The sequence below is a fragment of the Scyliorhinus canicula genome, chromosome 4, assembly GCF_902713615.1.
Source record: "Scyliorhinus canicula chromosome 4, sScyCan1.1, whole genome shotgun sequence".
In the NCBI taxonomy this organism is placed as follows: Eukaryota; Metazoa; Chordata; class Chondrichthyes; order Carcharhiniformes; family Scyliorhinidae; genus Scyliorhinus; species Scyliorhinus canicula.
This window is the reverse complement of record NC_052149.1, coordinates 96,644,872-96,665,093: the sequence shown is the minus strand read 5'-3', so window position 1 is coordinate 96,665,093 and position 20,222 is coordinate 96,644,872. Positions and strand designations below refer to the sequence as shown.

The following is a 20,222-nucleotide window of genomic DNA, read 5'->3' as shown; positions in this document are numbered from 1 at the left end:
GCGCCCAGTGATTCCAATTTTGCCAATTTTCCGTCCCATCACGGAACGCGCGCGTGCGTCCCTGGATGGAGAAGCCCGCCCAATGTGTCCCTGCAGTATCTTTCATATGTGATCATTGCTCAGCATGAGATTAGAATGAAAATATCAGCAATCAAATATCAATGGAAGGTCAGAATCCTGAAGCGTTTACTCTATTTTTCTTTCCACAGATGATTCCCGACCTGTTGAGTATTTCTGGGATTTTTGTTTTTATTTCAGATCTCTCGCAACGACTGTTTTTGCTTTTACATGAGCTACTCGATCATCCTACCATGTGTCATCATCAGACATTTGCTTTGTAGGGGCGGTCACTGGATAGCATTTAGTTGTAGCAACACTAGCTGAATGCTCGTGTGGCCAAGACCAGATAATTATATGCACACCATGGACGGGATTCTCTGCCGGCGGGATTCTCCATTTTGCCGGCACTTGGGGGTTTCCCGACTGTGTGGGACTGCCCCACAATGGGAAACCCCATTGACCGGACAGTGTAATGGAGAATCCCGCCGGTGGGTCGGGGCAGAAATGTGGCGTGGCGGGGCGAAGAATCCAGCCCCATGGGTCCAATTTGGGTCTTTCCGATTTGTCCAGTTAAATAGTACAACTTTCAGTGTGTCCCTCGACTTTCCAATGCAGGTGTATCGATCGCAAATGTTATTTCTAAATACCTTAGAAATCGATAATGTCAATGGACTAGTAATCCAGAGATCCAGGGTAATGTTCTGGGGTCCCGGGGTTTGAATCCCACCACTGCAGACTGTGGAATTTGAATTCAATTTAAAAATAATAATCTGGAATTAAAAATCGAATGATGACCGTGAAACCATTGTTGATTTTTGGCGCACCCTTCAGGGAAGGAAATCTGCCGTCCTCAACTGGTTTGGCCTACATGTGACTCCAGATCCACAGTGATGTGGTTGACTCTTAAACACCCTCCGAAGTGGCTTGGCAAGCCGCTCAGTTCAAGGGCAACAGATGCTGGCCTTGCCAGCAACGCCCTCATCCCAGAAATTCTTTTTTTTTTAAATCATTGCAGTTGAACTCTCTCCTCGGGTCTCAGCAGAGTCCTGATCCACACATGGACCTGAGAGCTGAAAATGCAGAGTAGCGACCCTCAACAAAAAGACTGCAGTCGATTAAATATGACCTTAAGTAGACATAGAAACTCTGAGGCCAGTGGCTAGAGTCATATCTGACAAAAAGGAAAATGGTTGTTGTCATTAGAGACTAATTATCACATTCCCTGCTAACCATCAATGGCACCAACATGTACCTGACCAGTAAAGATTAGATGCCAGGGGCCACTACAGCATCTTAATAAGGATATGCAGCAGCACCTCCCACTTGGAGGATGATTTGGAAGGTCTTATGAAAACATTGCCTCCAAGGCCAAGTTTCTCTCTAAGTCACTCATCAACCTGTATAATTTGTACATAACATCAAATGAGGGAATACCATTATCACAAGAGCTAGAGATTCAAAAGGAAGGCCGACAAATATCTCAGGGCAACAAGAGCTTGGCAGTAAGTCCATTTTTGTCAATTTCGTACATATCCAAGAATTTAACTTAGTTTGAAATACCAGGATCTGAAATTAATCAAAGAAATTGGGCCGGATTCTCCGCCGACGGAATCCTCTGCTGCGCCGGCAGCGCACTCACGCCTGTGGATTTCCCAGCGGCATGGGGGTGCCCACAATGGAAAACTCCGATGGTCGGCTCCTGGAACGGACATCCCCCTGCCAGGGGGTGCGCGCACCGGAAAACGGGTGTGGTGGGACAGAGAATCCCGCCCCCATTTCTATAAACTATGTAATTAAAATTAACATTTAGGGCAGCACGGTAGCATTGTGGATAGCACAATCGCTTCACAGTTCCAGGGTCCCAGGTTCAATTCCGGCTTGGGTCGCTGTCTGTGCAGAGTCTGCACATCCTCCCCGTGTGTGCGTGGGTTTCCTCCGGGTGCTCCGGTTTCCTCCCACAGTCCAAAGGTGTGCAGGTTAGATGGATTGGCCATGATAAATTGCCCTTAGTGTCCAAAATTGCCCTTAGTGTTGGGTGGGGTTACTGGGTTATGGGGATAGGGTGGAGGTGTTGACCTTGGGTAGGATGCTCTTTCCAAGAGCCGGTGCAGACTCGATGGGCCGAATGGCCTCCTTCTGCACTGTAAATTCTATGTAAAATTTCCACAAGAACACAGGTTGCGATAGTAAAACTTATTTTATTTGAGATTTACTAATAACCGCAACGTACATTGTTGACTTAATTTTGAGTGCATTCAACTAAAATGTCACTGTCCAAACAGACAAGGAGTTAGATATTGACATTTAAAGTAAAACTTTAACAGGTTTGTTCCAGCCTGTATTCTGATAATACATCCCAAGGCTGCAGATCCAAAATCTCCATTGTTCTGCTGAAATGAAATTCAGTGGTTTTGTTTTTCTTATTGTCATTTTTGGTAGTTCTACTGGAGTTCCCTCAACTAACAATGGTGAGTACATTTAATTGTTCATTATTATACCTTTTCAAAAATGCATAGAAATAAGTGAAGCAGACAGCAATGGGCTGATCAGGTTTGTACAAGTTGTATAATGCTCTATCTGGTAGTGAATTACAATTGCCGTTCATCAAATATACGCAGTTGATTGATTCTCTTCCTCCACACATATTACAATATTTGTTCCAAAAATTGTCATTCCATTGGATATTATCTTTAAAGGTATTTCACGAAACAGCATTATTGCCATGGAAAACATTGTTGAAAATAGAAGCTCAAGACAAACCCTCACAAACACTTCTTCAACACCACATTTGACACCTACAACTGTTACCATCTAGAAGGACAACTAGGGATGGGAAATAAATGTTGGCATATCCAGTGGCACCCACATCACACCAATCGTATATTTTTTTAAAATATGTCTTCAGTTGTGAAAGGTTTTGCTATAATGGGTACAGAGAAAATATTTTCTCTTGTGGGGATAAGTACAGCTCAAGTCATTAACAGAAGATAAAACTAAGAAGCGCAATAGGGAGTTTGGAAGACACTTCTTTACTCTAAGAATGTTGAGAATGTGGAAGTCACCACACAGGCAGTGGTTGAAGTGAAAGTATTGGGGCTGAATTCTCCGTTCCTTCGGCTTGGTGCCGGCTGAAACAGAAACCGCGGGAGGTCTACGCGAAGGAAATCGGGCGACCCACTCACCGATTCCAGGACCGGTGAGGGGCTAGCACCGGTGCCCAACCAAAAGTCCTGCCTCCCATGCTGAAAACGGGCAGAGAATGGCTGGACCCAGGCCGCGCATGGGCACAGCTGACCATCTGCAGCGGTCATGCCGTGCAACATGGCACCGGCCATGCGCTGACCCCACCCGCAAACAGCGACCCCACACCCACCCCCGACCACTCCCACCAGTCCCCCTATACCTTGCTGAAGCCCTCCCCCCTGGCCAGCGGCACGGATCACACTCGAGTGTGCAGCGCTGGACACAGTCCGCAGCAGCCACGCCGGGTTTGCGATTTCTGTGAGGACACGTGCCCCGTGCCGTCGGGAACTCAGCCCATCGGGGGCGGAGCAAAGTGGGCTGGCCAATGAGGCGCCAAAAGGCATTATGACTGCGCGCGGCGCGTGTCATGATGACGTTGGTTTGGAGGGGGCGGAGACTCACAAACTGACGTCAAAACGGCGCCAGCCCGAGTCCAGCGTCGGAATCGATTCTCCGCCCGATCGGCGATTACGATATCGGCGTCGGGCAATGGAGAATCCCGCCCTCAATGTTTTTAAGGGGAAGCTAGGCAAACATTTGAGGGAGAAGGGAATAGAGGGTTACTCTGATAGACGCAAAGAGATTTGCATCAAATATGTACACTGGCATGAACTGTTTAGACCAAATGACCCACAAATATTTTCCCTGTACCCACTCTGTCAAAACCTTTCACAATTCTAAATACACAATTAAAATGAGTAAGGGACCCGCAAGCAGACTATGTGTGGAATTTTCTCTTTTATTGACTAAATGTCAAATCAGGCCAGAAAAGCAGTGTGTAGCCCACTGGCTCCACTGCTGGCTTTACCCACCACATTTTTGACACTTTGCAAGCGAGCCCCACAATGTCATACTGGCAGGGCAGGCTCTGAATGAGGCGGAGAGTAAAGTGATGGCACATTAATTCAGAGAGGGGTCACACATCTGGCTCGAAGCATGATAGTAGAAAACGAATGGGTGTCCATGGGCAGCCCTAGTGAACCAGAAAGGTAGCACTAGATACCTCTGGAAGTCCTGCTCATTAAATGGTTGCCCGTTTTGGTTGCTGGAGTGGGGAAAGGTAACCTGGAGGATTGCAGTCAGAGCCAAGTTTGTGGCAATATGAGTGGTTCAGCTATGCATGAAAAAAGTAAAATTGGCACAATCCCAGATGATTATAGCCTGCTTTCCACTTTGATGGGGAGAGATGATTTAACCGGAGGATCATCACACCTCAGGCGAGGGGCAAGGTCATGAGGGGAGGAAGGGGAAGAGTATAATGATAACGGATTCATCAGTTAAAGGAACAGAAAGGCGCTTCTGTGGTTACAGACATAATTGCAGGATACTATCTTGCCTCCAGGGTACCAGAGTGATAGATATCACCAAATGGCTACAGAGCATTCTGAAGGGCAAGGGTGCAAGGCCAAAGGTCATGGTCCACATTGGTACCAACAGTATAGGTAGAAAATGGGATGAGGTCTTGCACGCTGAGTTTCGGGGTGGAAAGAGATAAGTGAACAGGACCTCAAAAGGTAGTCATCTCTGAATTACTTCCAGGGCCACGCGCTGGTGAGTTGGGAATTAGGAGAATGCATCAGATGAATGCGTGGTTGGAGAGATGGTTCCGAAGGGAGAGCTTCCGATTTCTGGGGCATTGGGTTTAGTCCTGGGGAAAGGTGAGATTTGTATAATTCTGGACCTGAACTGGACCGGTTCATCCTTTCCAATGCAAAATGTGTACCAATGCATATTTCCTATGTAATCCTATGAAAGCCAATGTAACCATGAAGAAAAGGTTTGACCTGGTCCAGAAACTGGCAGGCACATGCTGGGGAGCATCAATGTCAGTGCTTTAAAAATCAGTCTGGTTCTTGTATACTCCGCACTTGTTACTGGGCATTGGTATAGATCAGAAGCTACCACACTCAATATGTTGATTCCCAAATGAACACGGCCATATGGTAAATCAACAGGACCCTATAGTTGACTCCAGTACATTACCTCTGCTGTTGCACGATACTCACCCATCCATTTCACACAATGTCACAACCCTTCATTGTCCAATGATCCAAGGAAAACAAATGTTTCCTCGCACATCAGGCCTTCAACAAAGTCAATCATCACCACATGGGACCACATCTTTGACAGTGCAACTTCAAATCTTATGAAGCTTGGAAAGCCAAATGGAGTTCATGACAAGTCACAAACTACCTTGTGAAAGATACAACACTAAAGGTCCCTGGCTTCAATATTCTGCAAAACTAAAGCGCAATCCTAAACTGTGGCAGATGAGGATATATAACCCAAAATTGAAAAGTTAGGAACTGTTTGATGTGCAATTGTGATCACCTTATAACCTGCAAGCCTGGTTCACAAGTACAAAAAAGGGATTACAATAATACACTCCATTACTCCTGAAGCAGTTATCTCTCTTAACGAGGTAAATGAAAGATGATAGTTGTTGCTCTACATCTACATAGCTGGAATGTTCCAGTCCTCCCCATGGCAGGTTTAATAGCGAACAGGGAGAGACAATGTGGCGGGACCTGAGAAATTGGTTTCCTGCCAGCGTAAGATAACAGCCTGATTTTGTGCTCATGTCAAACATGGCAGGCTGCAATTTCCACCAGAAGGTGGTGTGAAACTATTAATGGGATGCAGATAAATACGTGAAGGTCTGGGATAGCCTCCAGAGTTCTGAATGGAAGCCTCCAGCAACTTTGGACATTGGAGCATACAGCAGAGGGTAGGAGGAGCATCTAGCAGGTAGATTTTCAAGCTTCATTGCTCCAGAAGTCCATCTTGTACATTCTGGAGGCCTATCTTCAATGGTGGGTCAGTTATGTCCAGATGCCTTTTAAAGATGACACCCGGATAGCACAGCAGGGCACAAAGGGACATAAATTTAAGATAAATGGTGGAAGATATAGAGGGGATGTCAGAGGTAGGTTCTTTACCCAGAGAGTAGTGGGGGCATGGAATGCACTGCCTGTGGTAGTAGTTGAGTCGGAAAATTTATGGACCTTCAAGCGGCTATTGGATAGGTACTTGGATTAGGGTAGAATAAGGGAGTGTAGGTTAACTTCTTAAGGACAGCACGGTAGCATTGTGGATAGCACAATTGCTTCACAGCTCCAGGGTCCCAAGTTCGATTTCGACTTGGGTCACTGTCTGTGTGGAGTCTGCACATCTTCCCCGTGACTGCGTGGGTTTCCTCCGGGTACTCCGGTTTCCTCCCACAGTCCAAAGATGTGCAGGTTGGGTGGATTGGCCATGAAAAATTGTCCAAAATTCTATGATTAACCTAGGACAAAAGTTCGGCGCAACATCGTGGGCCGAAGGGCCTGTTCTGTGCTGTATTTCTCTATATAAACCATGCAGTCTGCATGCCATGTGACACATCAGAAAACCCCCCATTTCTTACTTAATGAGACTGGCATTGCGCAATATGGCAGAATACACAGCGGCTTCTGTGACAGGAGACATTCCGCATCCTCAACTCCATCCCTGCCCCCACCATGGGATTTAGTCCGGAATGGAAAATTTCACCCATAGTGGTTGCTTTGTGAATCTGTGGTATAACTTTGGACACAAAGGATACAACATTTGGAAAAAAACAAGTTTTAAACTTTGGGCATATTATGACATAAGTGTTCACAAGTCAGCTACAACTCATGTCAGATGTTATGTTGAAATCCCAATATGATATTCCGAGGAACATTATCATTCCTACTACAGGTGCATTTCAACAAGAAAATTAACCTATCCACTTTTACGCTACGTTACAATGACTGTTTTGAAAGGAAAGTATATTCCAAATCCTCAGGACGTGCAAGGCACTAAATAAATTCAAATATTTCCTTTATTTCTCCATGACAAGCCAAACATGAGAGGTCATGAATTGCATGGAATATATACAATAATGGTACTAAAGGACCGAAGCATTTCAATGGGGAAGTAATTTGGGGAAGACGATAATTTGTTTAATAATTTCATGGTACAAGATTAATGTTGGGATCAATGAAATAAATCACAGCTGGTCCCTGCAAAATAAGCACTGGAAATAAGTGACAAGTCCTTCATAAAAACGTCATGGTATCAAAAAATAAACTGAGAAAAGCACAGGAATTCTCAAATATTTACACCAGATCTAGGAAACAGTCAACAACGTAATGTAGGACTCAATGTAGGAGAAATGACAGGTTAATATTTTTGGGTGTCGATCCCTTGGCATCCATTTTAAAAATTCCTTTGGTCCATTTCCAGTATTTTCTGTTTTTATTTCATGAACTGCTTTAGCGAATTTTCCTTTTTTAGTAGGTGACATTATCTAGAACAGCGATACAGGGTGATTTTGCGAAACAAAAATCACATTTGTGATGTACTTCTGTAAGTAAATGGGGAACAGAAATTAGCCAAACATTTTTCATTGAAAATTGGTAAACACCATGATATGAATGCAGCATTTGAAGATGTGAGGGAGCAGGTCAAATAAAACAAATACATTGCCAAGAAAGCGAGCAGAAGCAAGGTTGAAGCTTTGAACAAGAATACATAATACAGGAGCTTCAAAATAACATATTGGGCTACCATCAGCCTAATACATAAATAAATTTATTTGCATTCTCTGCTCTGCCATTTTACTGCTGTAAGTAGTTATGTTTGGGATGAACAATACAAGATCAATTTTCAGTGAAGTGTTGTTGATTTTGTCAATGGAAGAAATTTATAAGCTACGAATGGTGCAACATTACCATCTGCTGGCCTAAAAAGTATCTACATCAATTTTAAAAGCGTACATTTTACCTGAACAAGGTTTTAAAACTGGCAATGAGTCAGAATTTCTAACCTGGTAGTTCACACAAAATTCCATTGTCTGGGAAGTCAAGGGAGGATGTTGTTCTACATTTATACAGAATTTAGGCTGGAGTGAGGGAATGCCCAACATCATTCTCGCCATTTACATCAGAACAATTTTGGCTGACATTTCTACATCCCTAGATACTCTTTACAATCCCCCTCTAAGTCATGTAAGTTTGACAAAGGTGATCAGTTGAAAAGTGAAAGCATTGTGAATTCTGCCTGGTAAATGAGCCTGTATAGCAAAGGTCACTCACACTGATTTTCTTTCTGTGGAGCACATTGGAGCACTTTTCTACATAAACGGTGCTATATAATGCAAGTTGCTGCTGATGGGGGAATGCAGCCGAGAAAGGAAAAACTCCATGTGAGTTAAAGTAGTGTTCGGTACATGTGATGCATGAAGACACTAACTTTGCGAGTTTTCTGCTGACGAGAAACAATCAGCTCCCAGTTTCCACAAAGAACACATCTAATAGTCAGTGTGTGCACTAGATAGTACAATAGCTCAAATGCCCTGCAGTGATTTCATACCAGACTTTCAACAGAAGGGCCACATCTGCGCCTCAGTTAGGCCTGCTTGTCCAGCAACCGCCATTTCTGACAACGTCTTTCTCATCATCACATTGATTTGAAAGTATTTGCCCTCATTTATAAATTGATTCACGGCTTCACATTCCATTAGGTTATATTTCTCTGCTTCATGTCCCAGATCATGCCTTGTGTCCTGCAACTTTGGATTCCCATGCATCTCAAAATTCATCTACTTCATTATCAGTGGTGGAGAATTCAACCATCTCAGCTTTGCTGTCCGGAATCTTTGTGTTGCCACTTTTCTCCTTCATTAAGTACCTATTAAAAGCTAACCTTTTCACCCATACTTTCAAATCAACTCTCTTTTATGGTTTTGTATTTGTTCTCCTCTGTGAAGCGTTTCAGATGGCTTCTATGTTGAAGATGTCACAACAGGGAAGAAACTTCTACTTTTCACTATGGATGAGATTCTCTGGCCTCCCTGCTGCGTGTTTCTCGTCAGCAGAGGTGGCCTGTCGTTGGCCGGTGGCGGGATCTTCTGGTCCCACTGATGTGTTGGGTATGCTGGGTCTGCGAGGACTGCGTTTACTGTAGCAGCGAGAGAGACAGGCTTCCAACACTTGAAGAAATGCAACTCTATTTTATTAAACTCTTAACTATTAAACATGCTTTGACTGTGGGTTGACAATATGCTGAGTTGGCTGGAGACCTGAGGCTAACCTGACCAGACTCTCTTACTACCACATGGTGGATCACATGTTGCTCACAGGCTCTGACTGTCTCAGAGGCTGCATCCCAGGAGAGCGGGAAAACTAGTGCCCTCTGGCTTTATAGTGGCCGTATCCTGCCTGGTGATTGGCTGCTGTGTTCTGTGTGTTCATTGGTCATCCTTTGTGTCAATCAATGTCTGTCTGTGCACCATCATATACTTGTGTGTGTATTATGACACCCACCGCTGCCAGTGGGTTTTCCTATTGAATCCACTCCACGCCGCCGGGAAACCCACAATGGGGGTGTGCCATCAATGGAAGTGGAAGCGACTGTTTGATGGAAGAACATTGGCGAGAGAAGTGAATTAAAACCCTCGCTCTATCTCCCTATATATTGGGGAAGTCCCCATGTGCGTCTGTGTGTGTGTAGAGGGTGTTGGTTACAATTAATCTGCAAGCATTCTGCTCCAGAGCAACTTAGCTCCTTAATAAATCTGAGTGGTCCTTGAGTTAATCAGCACCACAAGATCCTGCCGGTATGAACAGCCAGAAGATCTCTTCACGTTTTGGGAGAGGATAATGTTCCCTTTTTTATATTCTGATTGAGGTATTCCGGATCAATGCAGATTCTAAGATCTCCATTTGTTTTTTTGACGCATACCATTGAACTAACCCAGTCAGTGGGCTCTATCACTTTCATGATGATTCCCAACTGCTGAATTTGTTCCAGTTCCTGTTTCAGGCATTCTCTCAAGACAGCAGGAATCCACCTCGGTGTCTGAATAACCGGCTTGGCATTCTCCTTGAGCTGTATTTTGTACTTGAATGGTAGTTTCCATTCTTTGTGACACTTCGTGCAAAATTTCCTGAAGGCTGGGCGTTTTTTCATTGGGTGGGTGTGGCCACAACATTTGCACGTGCGTCATGCGGAAAATGGCCACCGTCGGTAGCGCGCTGTTTTTGCACATGCGCCACAGCATCAATGGCTTCAGCCATGTTGTTTGTATTCGCTCCACTTTCGAGAACCAACATTTCGGAGTATTGATTCTTGGCAAGTTGACTTGCACAACGCATACTGATAGCTTCTTCTCGTGTTAATTTCTGTTGCCTGAGCAATCTTTCACACAGCTTTTCATTTTTTATACCGAATACGATCTGATAATAGTGAAAAATTGCAGGACTGCGCTTTGAGCCTGAGATCTGTTCCGAAACAATCAACTGTTTCTCTTGCCTTTTGGCCTCTTTTTCGGAATATATAACGCTCCAACATTTCATTAATCTGCAATTCACATTGTCTGTCGAACTTTTCTATGACCGTATTATATTTGTTTTTATCTACTCCATTCTCAAAGTGGACTGTTATACAATTCTAACCCTTGTGGTCCAGCCATTGTTACGAACAGCGCAATCTTTCGCTGAGCCACGAAAGGTCTTCGAGGTCTGGCCGCTTCGAGGTCTGAGGCTGAGAGGTACAGTTCAAAGTGTTATTTGAAATTCCTCAAGTTTACATCTACTTTACCCGATGTCCTGAACTGCTTTAGAGTCTGAAAAACATCCATGAAGCTTTGACTGGGCTCTTCAGTTCGATGCGACTGGCTCCTATGAGGTCTTGCAATCGGAGTTTTTTTTTTCTTCAGTCTTTGCAAGCTTTTGTTTCTTCAGAGAGTATTTTCTTTTTCTCTCTAAATATAACGATACTACCTTGGGAACTACTCCTGGTACCATGTGGTGTTCTCTGTTTTGTTAATCAGGATGTTTTGAGTAGTTTTGAACAAAGAACAGCAAGCGAAGTAATTGAACAAAGCTGATTTATTTACACTACTTAAATAAGATTCGAACAAGTTCCAAGATAAAAGTTACTAAATTAAACTATACGATATCTCTAACTACAGATCTCTCAACTATGCCACTAATCTCTCTCACGGCTAAACACCTTTCCCAGAATCCCAGGAGTCACATGACATTTATATGACTGCTCCTTATCTCCATCTGGTAGTGAGAAGTATTAACATCAAATTGATAACCCTTTGTCATCTGTTCAATAGGTTACAGTACAAATATCTTATAATTGCTGAGATATTATAAAACACTGTAAATAAACCTTTTGTAGACTTAAATCTATTGTCATCTCTGAATTGTTCGGAGTCAAATCAAATAGATAAAACATACAACAAACTGCATAAATTCACAAATAAATTGGTAAAGAGGATAGTTGAGAAAATGCTTACTTTACCAGCTTCAGAACCATTTCTTTCATCATCATGAGATCCTCTCATGTCATGGGAGCGATGGATTTCAGGGTTCCAAACTACTTGCTTGCTACAGTTATGGATTTCCTGAATATAGTAGCAATGTAAGAAGACAATACTTATAAATTATCTCAAAGCATCAGGACAATAAATTTCCAAGCAACTCACATAACACAAGGATATTTACCAGTGCTGTTGTTGGGGGGGAGGGTTTTAGTTAACTTGACAGGGGCCTTGGAACCTGAGAGGAAATTCAAATTCAGAGATAAAATAGCTAGCAATAGTAGGAAGAAGAATAATAAGGGACATTGGAAGCCAATGGATATCAAAATCAGAATCAAAGTCAAATTATGGGAAAATGTTAAAAAGGCAAAAATTAAAAGCTTCTGAAGGCATGCAGTATTTTTAACAAGATAGATGCATTGATAGAGAATTAGAAGTATATGGTTTTGATTTAGTTGCCATTACGGATATATGGCTGCAAAGTGATCAAGGCTGGGAAATGAATATTCCAGGATATTAAACAATTAGGAAGGATTGGCAAAAAGGAAAAGGAGGTATGGTGTAACAGTTAATAAATGATGCGAGAAGTTCATTAGTGAGGGAGGATCTAAGAAACTAAGATCCAAGATGTAGAATCAGTTTGGATGAAACCAAGAAAAAGCTGAGGACAGTGAACATTCGTAAGGATTGTTTACAGGCCACCAGACATGTTGTGCTAATCTAGGGCACAGTTTAAACCAAAGAATTAGAGGTGCATGTAACAAGGGTGACACATGGTGCAGTGGTTAGCACTGGGACTACGGCGCTGAGGACCCGGGTTCGAATCCCGGCCATGGGTCACTGTCCATGTGTATTTTTCACATTCTCCCCGTGTCTGCATGGGTTTTACCCCCACAACCCAAAGACGTGCAGGTTAGGTGGATTGGCCACATTAAATTGTCCCTTAATTGGAAAAAAAATAATTGGGGACTCTAAATTTAGAAAAAACAATAAACAAAAACAAGGTAATACAGTAATCATGAGGGGTATTAATCTACGTATAGACTGAGTAAATGTAATTACCACTAATGCTGTGAGAACAAATTTCTGGAATACAGAGAAGATAATTTTCTGAAATAGTATATTGAGGAACCAACTAGAGAACAGGTTATTTTAGATCTGGTATTGTTTTTTTAAAATTCATTTACAGGCTATGGGCATCGTTAGTTAGGTCAGCATTTATTGCCCATCCCTAATTGCCCTTCAGAAGGTGGTGGTGAGTTGCCTTCTTGAACCACTGCAGTCCTTAGGGTGGAGGTACACCCACAGCGCCTGTTTCAATGCCGGGTGGTCCGTTTGGTTTCATTCCTTTTTTGTGTTTTTGTAGTGGTTAAATACAACTGAGTGGCTTGCTAGGCCATTTCTGAGAGCATTTAAGAAACAATCACATGTAGGCCAGACCAAGTAAGGATGGCAGATTTCCTTCCCTGAAGAACATTAGTGAGCCAGATGGGTTTTACGACAATCGACAATGGTTTCATGGTCATCATTAGGATTTTTATTCCAGATATTTTATTGAGTTCAAATTCCATTGCCTGCCATGGTGGGATTCAAACACGGGTCCCCAGAACATTATCCAGGACTCTGGATTAGTTATCTAATTGTAAAGGAGCCTTCAGGAAAGAGTGACCATAATGTGTTGGAATTGTACTTTAAGTTTGAAAGTGATTTAGTGTAACCAGAAACTAGAGTCTTAAAAGTAAACAAAGGAAACTATGAAGGTATGGTGGATTGGGATACTACAATGAAAGTTATGACAGTAGGCATGCAATGGTCAGCATTTAATGAATTCTACATTGTTTGCAGATTCATTCCTCTGAAGCACAAAATCCCAACAAGAAAAGTGATCACACCGTGGCTAAGAATAGAAGTTCAAAATTGTATTAGATCAAAGGAAGGGGCCTATAAATTTGCCAAAATAACTTGCAAACGTGAGGATTGGGAATATTTTACATGAAACTGATAAAGAAAAAATAGAATATGAAAGTAATCTGGAGAGAAAGATAAAAGCATACTGTAAAAATGTTCCGTGGATATGTAAAAAGGAAAATATTAGGACAGATAAATGTGGGCCCATTACAGGCAGAGACAGGAGAATTTATAATAGGCAATAAAGAAATGGCAGAGAAACTAAACTAATACAGTGTGTCTGTCTTCACGGAGGAAGATACAAAAAGTTTGCCAAGTAAAACTAGAGAACCAAGGGACCCGGGAGAATGAGGAACTGAAATAAATTGCTATTAGTAAAAAGGTAGTACTGGAAAAGTTAATGGGACTTAAAGATGGTAAATTCCTTGGAATCTGATGATCTACTTCCCAGAGTCTTGAAAGAGGTAGCTGTTGACATAATAGTGGTCACAGATTTTGGAACAGTTTTTGCATATTGGAGTGTAGCAAATGTAACCCCACTATTTAAGAAAGGAGAGAGAAAACAGGGAAATAGGGACCTGTTAGCCTGACATCAGTAGTAGGGAAATGCTGGAATCTATTGTAAAGCATGTTATAACTGAAAATTTAGAAATAATGATAGGGATTGACAATCAGCCAAGATGCATGAAAGGATAATCATGTCTGACATACCCCTGAGAGTTTCTTTTAGTATATAATTAGCATGATAGATATGGAGGAACCAGTGGATGTGCTGTATTTGGATTTTCATAAGTTGCTCAATAAGTAAATTAAAGTAAAGCACATGGGTTTGGGGTAATATTCTGGCATGGATTAAGAATTGGATTGGATTTGTTTATTGCCACATGTACCGAGGGACAGTGAAAAATATTGTTCTGCTTACAGTTCAGACAGATTATTCCGTATATGAAAAGAAAATACACAGGGCAAACAGAAATTGCACAATGTAAATACATAGTCACAGGCATCGGGTAAAGTATACAGGAGTGTAGCACTACTCAGTAGAGAAGATGTTGGAAGAGATCAGATCAGTCCATAAGAAAGTTGTTTAGGTGTCTGGTAACAGCGGGGAAGAAGCTGTTTTTGAATCTGTTAGCATTTGTTCTCAGACTTTCGTATCTCCTGTCTGATGGAAGAAGTTGGAAGAGTGAATAAGCCAGGTGGGAGGGGTCGTTGATTATGCTGCCCACTTTCCCAAGGCAGCAGGAGGTGTAGAAAGACTCAATGGATGGGAGGTGGATTGGTGTGATGGACTGGGCTGTGTTCATGACTCTGTAGTTTCATAGGGTCTTGGGCCGAGCAGTTGCCATACCATGGTGCACCTAGGAATTTGAAGCTGGCAACCATCTCCACCTCGGCCCTGATGATGCGGACAGGGTGTGTACGATACTTTGCTTTCTGAAGTCAATCACCAGCTCTTTAGTTTTGTCTAAATTGAGGGAGAGATTGTTGTCCTTACACCACTCCTCTGGGTTCTCTATCTCCCTCCTGTATTCTGACTCATCGTTGTTCGAGATCTGACCCACTACGGTTGTGTCATCAGCAAACTGGTAGAAGCAGTTGGATGAATTGGTTAACAGACAGAAAATAGAGAAGGAATGAACTGGTCAGGTGGTATTTAATAGGGTACTGCAAGGAAGCGTGTTTGGACTGCAGCTATTCACAATCTATAATCAATGATTTGGATGTAGGTATCAAATGTAATATTTCCAAGTTTGCTGGTGACACAAAACTATGTGGAAGTGTGAATTTTAAGGACAAAGTGAAAAGGCTTTAAGGTGATTTAGACTGACTATGTGAACTGGCAAGGACATGGCAGATGGATTATATTATGGCAAAATGTGAAGTTATCCACTTTGGTAGAAAAAAACAAAAAGGCTGAGTATTTCTTAAATTGAGACACATTGGGAAGTGTTGACATCCAAAGAAACCTGGGTGTCCTTGTTCATGACTCATTGAAAGATAACTTGCAGGTGCAGCAAGAAATTGGGAAGGTAAATGGAATGTTGGTCTTTTTTGCAAGAGGATTTGGATACAGTAGAAAAGATGTATTGCTGCAATTGCGAAGAGCCTTGGCAAGACCACATCTGGAGTGTCATGTGAGAGTACCTTTAAGAAATGGGTGTTTATAAATGGGTGTGTATATAAATATTTGTAGTGAGAGTACCTTTAAGAAATGGGTGTTTACTGCTGCAGTGATGTCAGAGAGTGGGTGGAGCTGGGCTGTCTGTCAGCTTTTTACTTTTGTTTTAGGCTGTTTGCCGCAGGGTGTGTTTTAGTTTTGTTTTCAGTGTTGGAGCTGAAGCCAGACCAAGCAGGTGTATTGCTGTTCTCTCTGCCATCAAAAGACTATCTCTTGATCATTTGGTGAATTCAGAATTATAAATGTTTTCAGTAGTGAATGTAAACCTAATGTGCTTCTGGTAAAAGGTGTTTTAAGTCTTATGGATGTTAAAAGGAAAGCTTAAAGGAGTACTCAGTGTTGTATTCTTTGAGGGTTGTATTTGAATTAATGGTTGCTAAGATGTTCATTGTATGTTTTAAAAATGTGAACTTGAGTTCATAGAAGAAACATTGTTTTGCTTTAAAAAGTGATTTTCCATTTCTGCTGTACCACACCTGTAGAGTGGGCTGTGTGCTCACCATACCACAATCTAGTAAAAGTTTTGGGTCAGGTGAACTCCATGATACACTTTGGGGTTCTCTGAACCCTGGCCCATAAAAATTTGGGGGCTCATCCAGGATAACAGTCTATCTATTGGATTGGCTTAGTGAACTTAAAGACATTGAGGGGTGAGCATATTGTGGTTGCATTTCAGGTGTGGTTTTCTAGTTCAAGTAAGGAGTGTATTGTGGACAATGGCTCTTTCAGAGGCTCTGAAGTTTTTGGGGGTGGAGACGGTCACATGCAGTACCTTACGGACAGAGACTAAAAGCAGACTGTTAGATTTGGCAAAAACACTGCAGTTATCATTACCTGACAAAATGCGAAACGATGAGGTAATTATGGTAGTGGCTAAGCATTTAACGTTGACTGAGATACAGTTTGATTCATTGGAAATAGCAAAAATTCCGTTGCAAATTAAACAAATGGAACATGAGAAAGAATTAAAGCAGCTTGAATACGAAAGAGAGAGAGAGAGGGTGGGGGAAAGGAAGAAAAGAGAGAGAGAGAGGAAAAAGAAAGAGAAAGAGAGAGAAAGGAAAAAGAGAGAGAAGAAAGGAAAACAGGAAGAATAGCCCTAGCAGAACAAAAAGAAAGAGAAACGGAGAGACAGATCAGGGAAAAAGATAAAGAGAGAGAGTTTGAACTTCAGAAAATGGCCATGAAACATGACAGTCAGTTAAAATTTGCAGACGTAAAGGGAAACGTATAGTTGGTGGATAGTGATGAGGATAGTGAGAAAGAGCATCATAATCGAAGGCATGGTGGAAACCTATTTAAATATGTCCAAGCATTGCCAAGGTTTGGCGAGAAGGAAGTGGAAGCCTTTTTCATTTCATTTAAGAAGGTAGCTAATTCGAACAACTGCTTCAAACAAAGCTAGTGAAGTGTTTGCATCACTACCGGAGGAGGTATCTGGGACGTATGAGGAGGTGAAAAAATCCATCTTAGGTGCACATGAACTAGTGCCTGAAGCTTACTGACAAAGGTTTAGAAATTTAAGGAAAGAATTTGGTCAAACATACATGGAGTTTGAAAGGATCAAACAGAGTAATTTTGATAGGTGGATAAGGGCTTTGAAAGTAGACCAAACGTATGAAGCTCTCAGAGAAATTCTACTTTTGGAGGAGTTTAAAAATTCAATTCCTGATGTAGTGAGAACTCATGTGGAAGAGCAGAGGGTTAAAATTGCGAGATTAGCAGCAGAAATGGCAGATGATTATAAATAGGTTCATAAATCAAAGCTTGGTTTCCGACATCAGTTTCAGCCTGTGAGGGATAGAAACTGGGGACATGAGAAATACTCAAGTGGTGAAAGTAAAGGTGATCTGTTGGGAGATAATAAGGAGAGTGTACCTCAGACTAAAAAAGAAATCCGGGAGGGTTGAAAAGAAATGAAAATTTTCAAATGTTTTCACTGTAATAAACTAGGCCATGTAAAGTCACAGTGTTGGTGGTTGAAGAAAAGCACTTGGAAGGCCGATGTGGTAAGACATGATAAGACAGTGGGGTTTGTTAAAGTGGTAAAGGAAAGCCCAAGTGAAGTGAAGGAGGTGCAAAAGATTGTGCAGCCTGATCAAGAAGTGATTGATAAGATGGTGCCAGGTGTCTTTAAAGAATTTATTTGTGTGGGTAAAGTTTACTCATGTGTATGAGGAGGAGCAGATAAAGAAGTCACAATTTTAAGAGATACGGGAGCTAGTCCATCTTTAATGGTAAGAGTTAAGTTAATGATAAGAGTTATGTAGTTTGGGAAGAATGCTGCCAGAAAAGGTGGTAATATGTGGAATTCAGGGTGAGAGGAGTAGCATTCAATTATATAAGGTAAGGTTGGAAAGTCCAGTGAAGAGTGGTGAAGTGGTAGTAAGAGTAATAGAGAAACTATCTTGTCCAGGAATACAGTTTATCTTGGGCAATGATATAGCTGGATCGCAGGTGGGAGTGATGCCTACTGTGGTTGATAAGCCAGTGGAAAATCAGACAACTGAAGTGTTGAAGGACGAATATCCTGGGATTTTTCCGGATTGTGTAGTAACAAGGTCGCAAAATCACCTTTTGAAAATATATATTGAATGTGCAAACTCCATACGGACAGTGACCCAAGGTCGGGATCGAGCCCGGGTCCTCGGCGCTGTGAGGCAGCAGTGCTAACTGCTGCGCCACCATATCCCCCTCGAAAATGTGTTCATTAAACAAGATACATTCCATCTGACAGGCCAGGGAAATTGTGAGTCCCTTGATCAATACGTTCTATTATTGCAGCAATTGACTAATACAAGTAAATTTGGCACACTAACCAATGAACTAATTTGTGATCAATTAATTAAAAAGACTTCAATTCCACGAATTAGGGAATGTTTCCTCATGAACGACGATGGTTGGACGTTGGAAAATGCCAACAACCTTTGTAGTCCACACTGAATATCCCACCTAAGATTCAAAATAATTACACAGATATGCAACCTCAGACTCAGCTTTGCAGACACAGTTTTCAGAGCTTAAGTGCAACGGTAATGGACAAATAAAACTCAGCAGCCTGATTAACACGTGCTTAATCACAGTCAGATACCTTACTTAGGGCAGTTTTGGCAGACATGTAAGATTAAAATCCACGGCAGTAACCTCTCATGAATCTGTGTTGTTATCAATTTGAAAGAAAGACCATTGATGTCGGCACGTAACTCAGCCTTTGAAACTTTGGAAAAACCGTTCCAAAAATCGGGGTCAATTTATACACTGGGTATAAAAGTGAACCACTCATGTGGGTTGCCATCTATGTCTTTCACCATGCGGGGTCTGCTCTATGTGGGCATGGCTTAAATTCTTGCACATCCAGTTCTAAGTTTTCAAACATCAATTGTTGAGGTTAAAAAATCAGATTGACAACACACCAAGTATATGTAAACACATGCTTTAATAAATAATAAATTAGGTCATTTTATCCACTGGTTCATTTTATACACTTGAATATATGATACATTACTATTAAATAGTCCAGTCTATACCAGTTTTTAGACAGCCAATAATAATATTGAACTTGTTATTTCTTACTGCAGATTGCGAGAATCCTCCAGTTTTTAGTAATGCTCAAGCCGCTGTAACATTAGAGAATGGGATTTATCCTCATGGAACTACACTGAATTATAACTGCTTGATAGGATATGTGGGTCGCTTACGATACATGTGTGATGATGGAAATTGGAAAAATACAAACAGAAGATTTTATTGCAAACGTAAGTGTATCTACAGCACTCCCGTTTATGGATTAATTATTCTTCACCTATTATTTCAAGTGTAAGAAAACCCTTTAATTCCAGATTATCATTTAATACTTGATCATTTCAAATAAGTTTTGTTGAAGAAGGTTATCACATTTTGAAAGTAAAGACTGGTGCTTTTGTGTGATTCCAGACACCTACTGATGAAATCCGGCAGACAACTAAATAGGAACCTTTTAGAAATGGCTAAAAGCCAATGCATGTCAAAAGATGTAACAAACAGGAAATTATTTAAAATAGACATGGATCCCAAGTCCTTTAATCACAATAGGAATGCATGGCACAGGGTAAACTTTCAGTTCTGTCCAATATGCATTCTTGAAACACTGGCTGTGTGCACGGTTGCTGCTGCGTATTCAGATCTAGTACTTGGGGCAATGGAGCTTTTTCTACAATGGAGCAAACTGGATGTGTGCAATTCCAGCAACATACAAGAGGTTCAGTGCCATCTAGGACAAAGTAGCTCACTTGAACAGCACCCCATACACCCGCTTAAACAATCACTCCCTCCGCCACTGGTGCACATTGGTAAGAGTGTGTACCATGTACATAATGCACTGCAGCAACTCAGCAAGGCTCCTTTGACAGCACCTTCCAAACCCGTAATCTCAACTGCCTATAATTGCAAAGGCAGCAAACGCATGGGAACACCACAACTGCAAGTTTCCCTTCAAACCACACAGAATACGGA

General features: G+C 41.8%; 1 protein-coding gene across 1 annotated transcript in view; it reads left to right on the top strand.

Annotated features, from left to right (window-relative positions):
* The first annotated feature begins 2,377 nt into the window (after window positions 1-2,377).
* The window catches only part of LOC119964829 (complement factor H-like), a 146,975-nt gene continuing 129,130 nt past the window's right edge, over window positions 2,378-20,222 (top strand). The window contains exons 1-2 of the mRNA XM_038794877.1: window positions 2,378-2,528; window positions 19,310-19,486. Of these exons, the coding sequence (XP_038650805.1) occupies window positions 2,456-2,528; window positions 19,310-19,486 (250 nt within the window). The 5' untranslated portion in view covers window positions 2,378-2,455. The remainder of the gene's footprint in view (window positions 2,529-19,309; window positions 19,487-20,222) is intronic.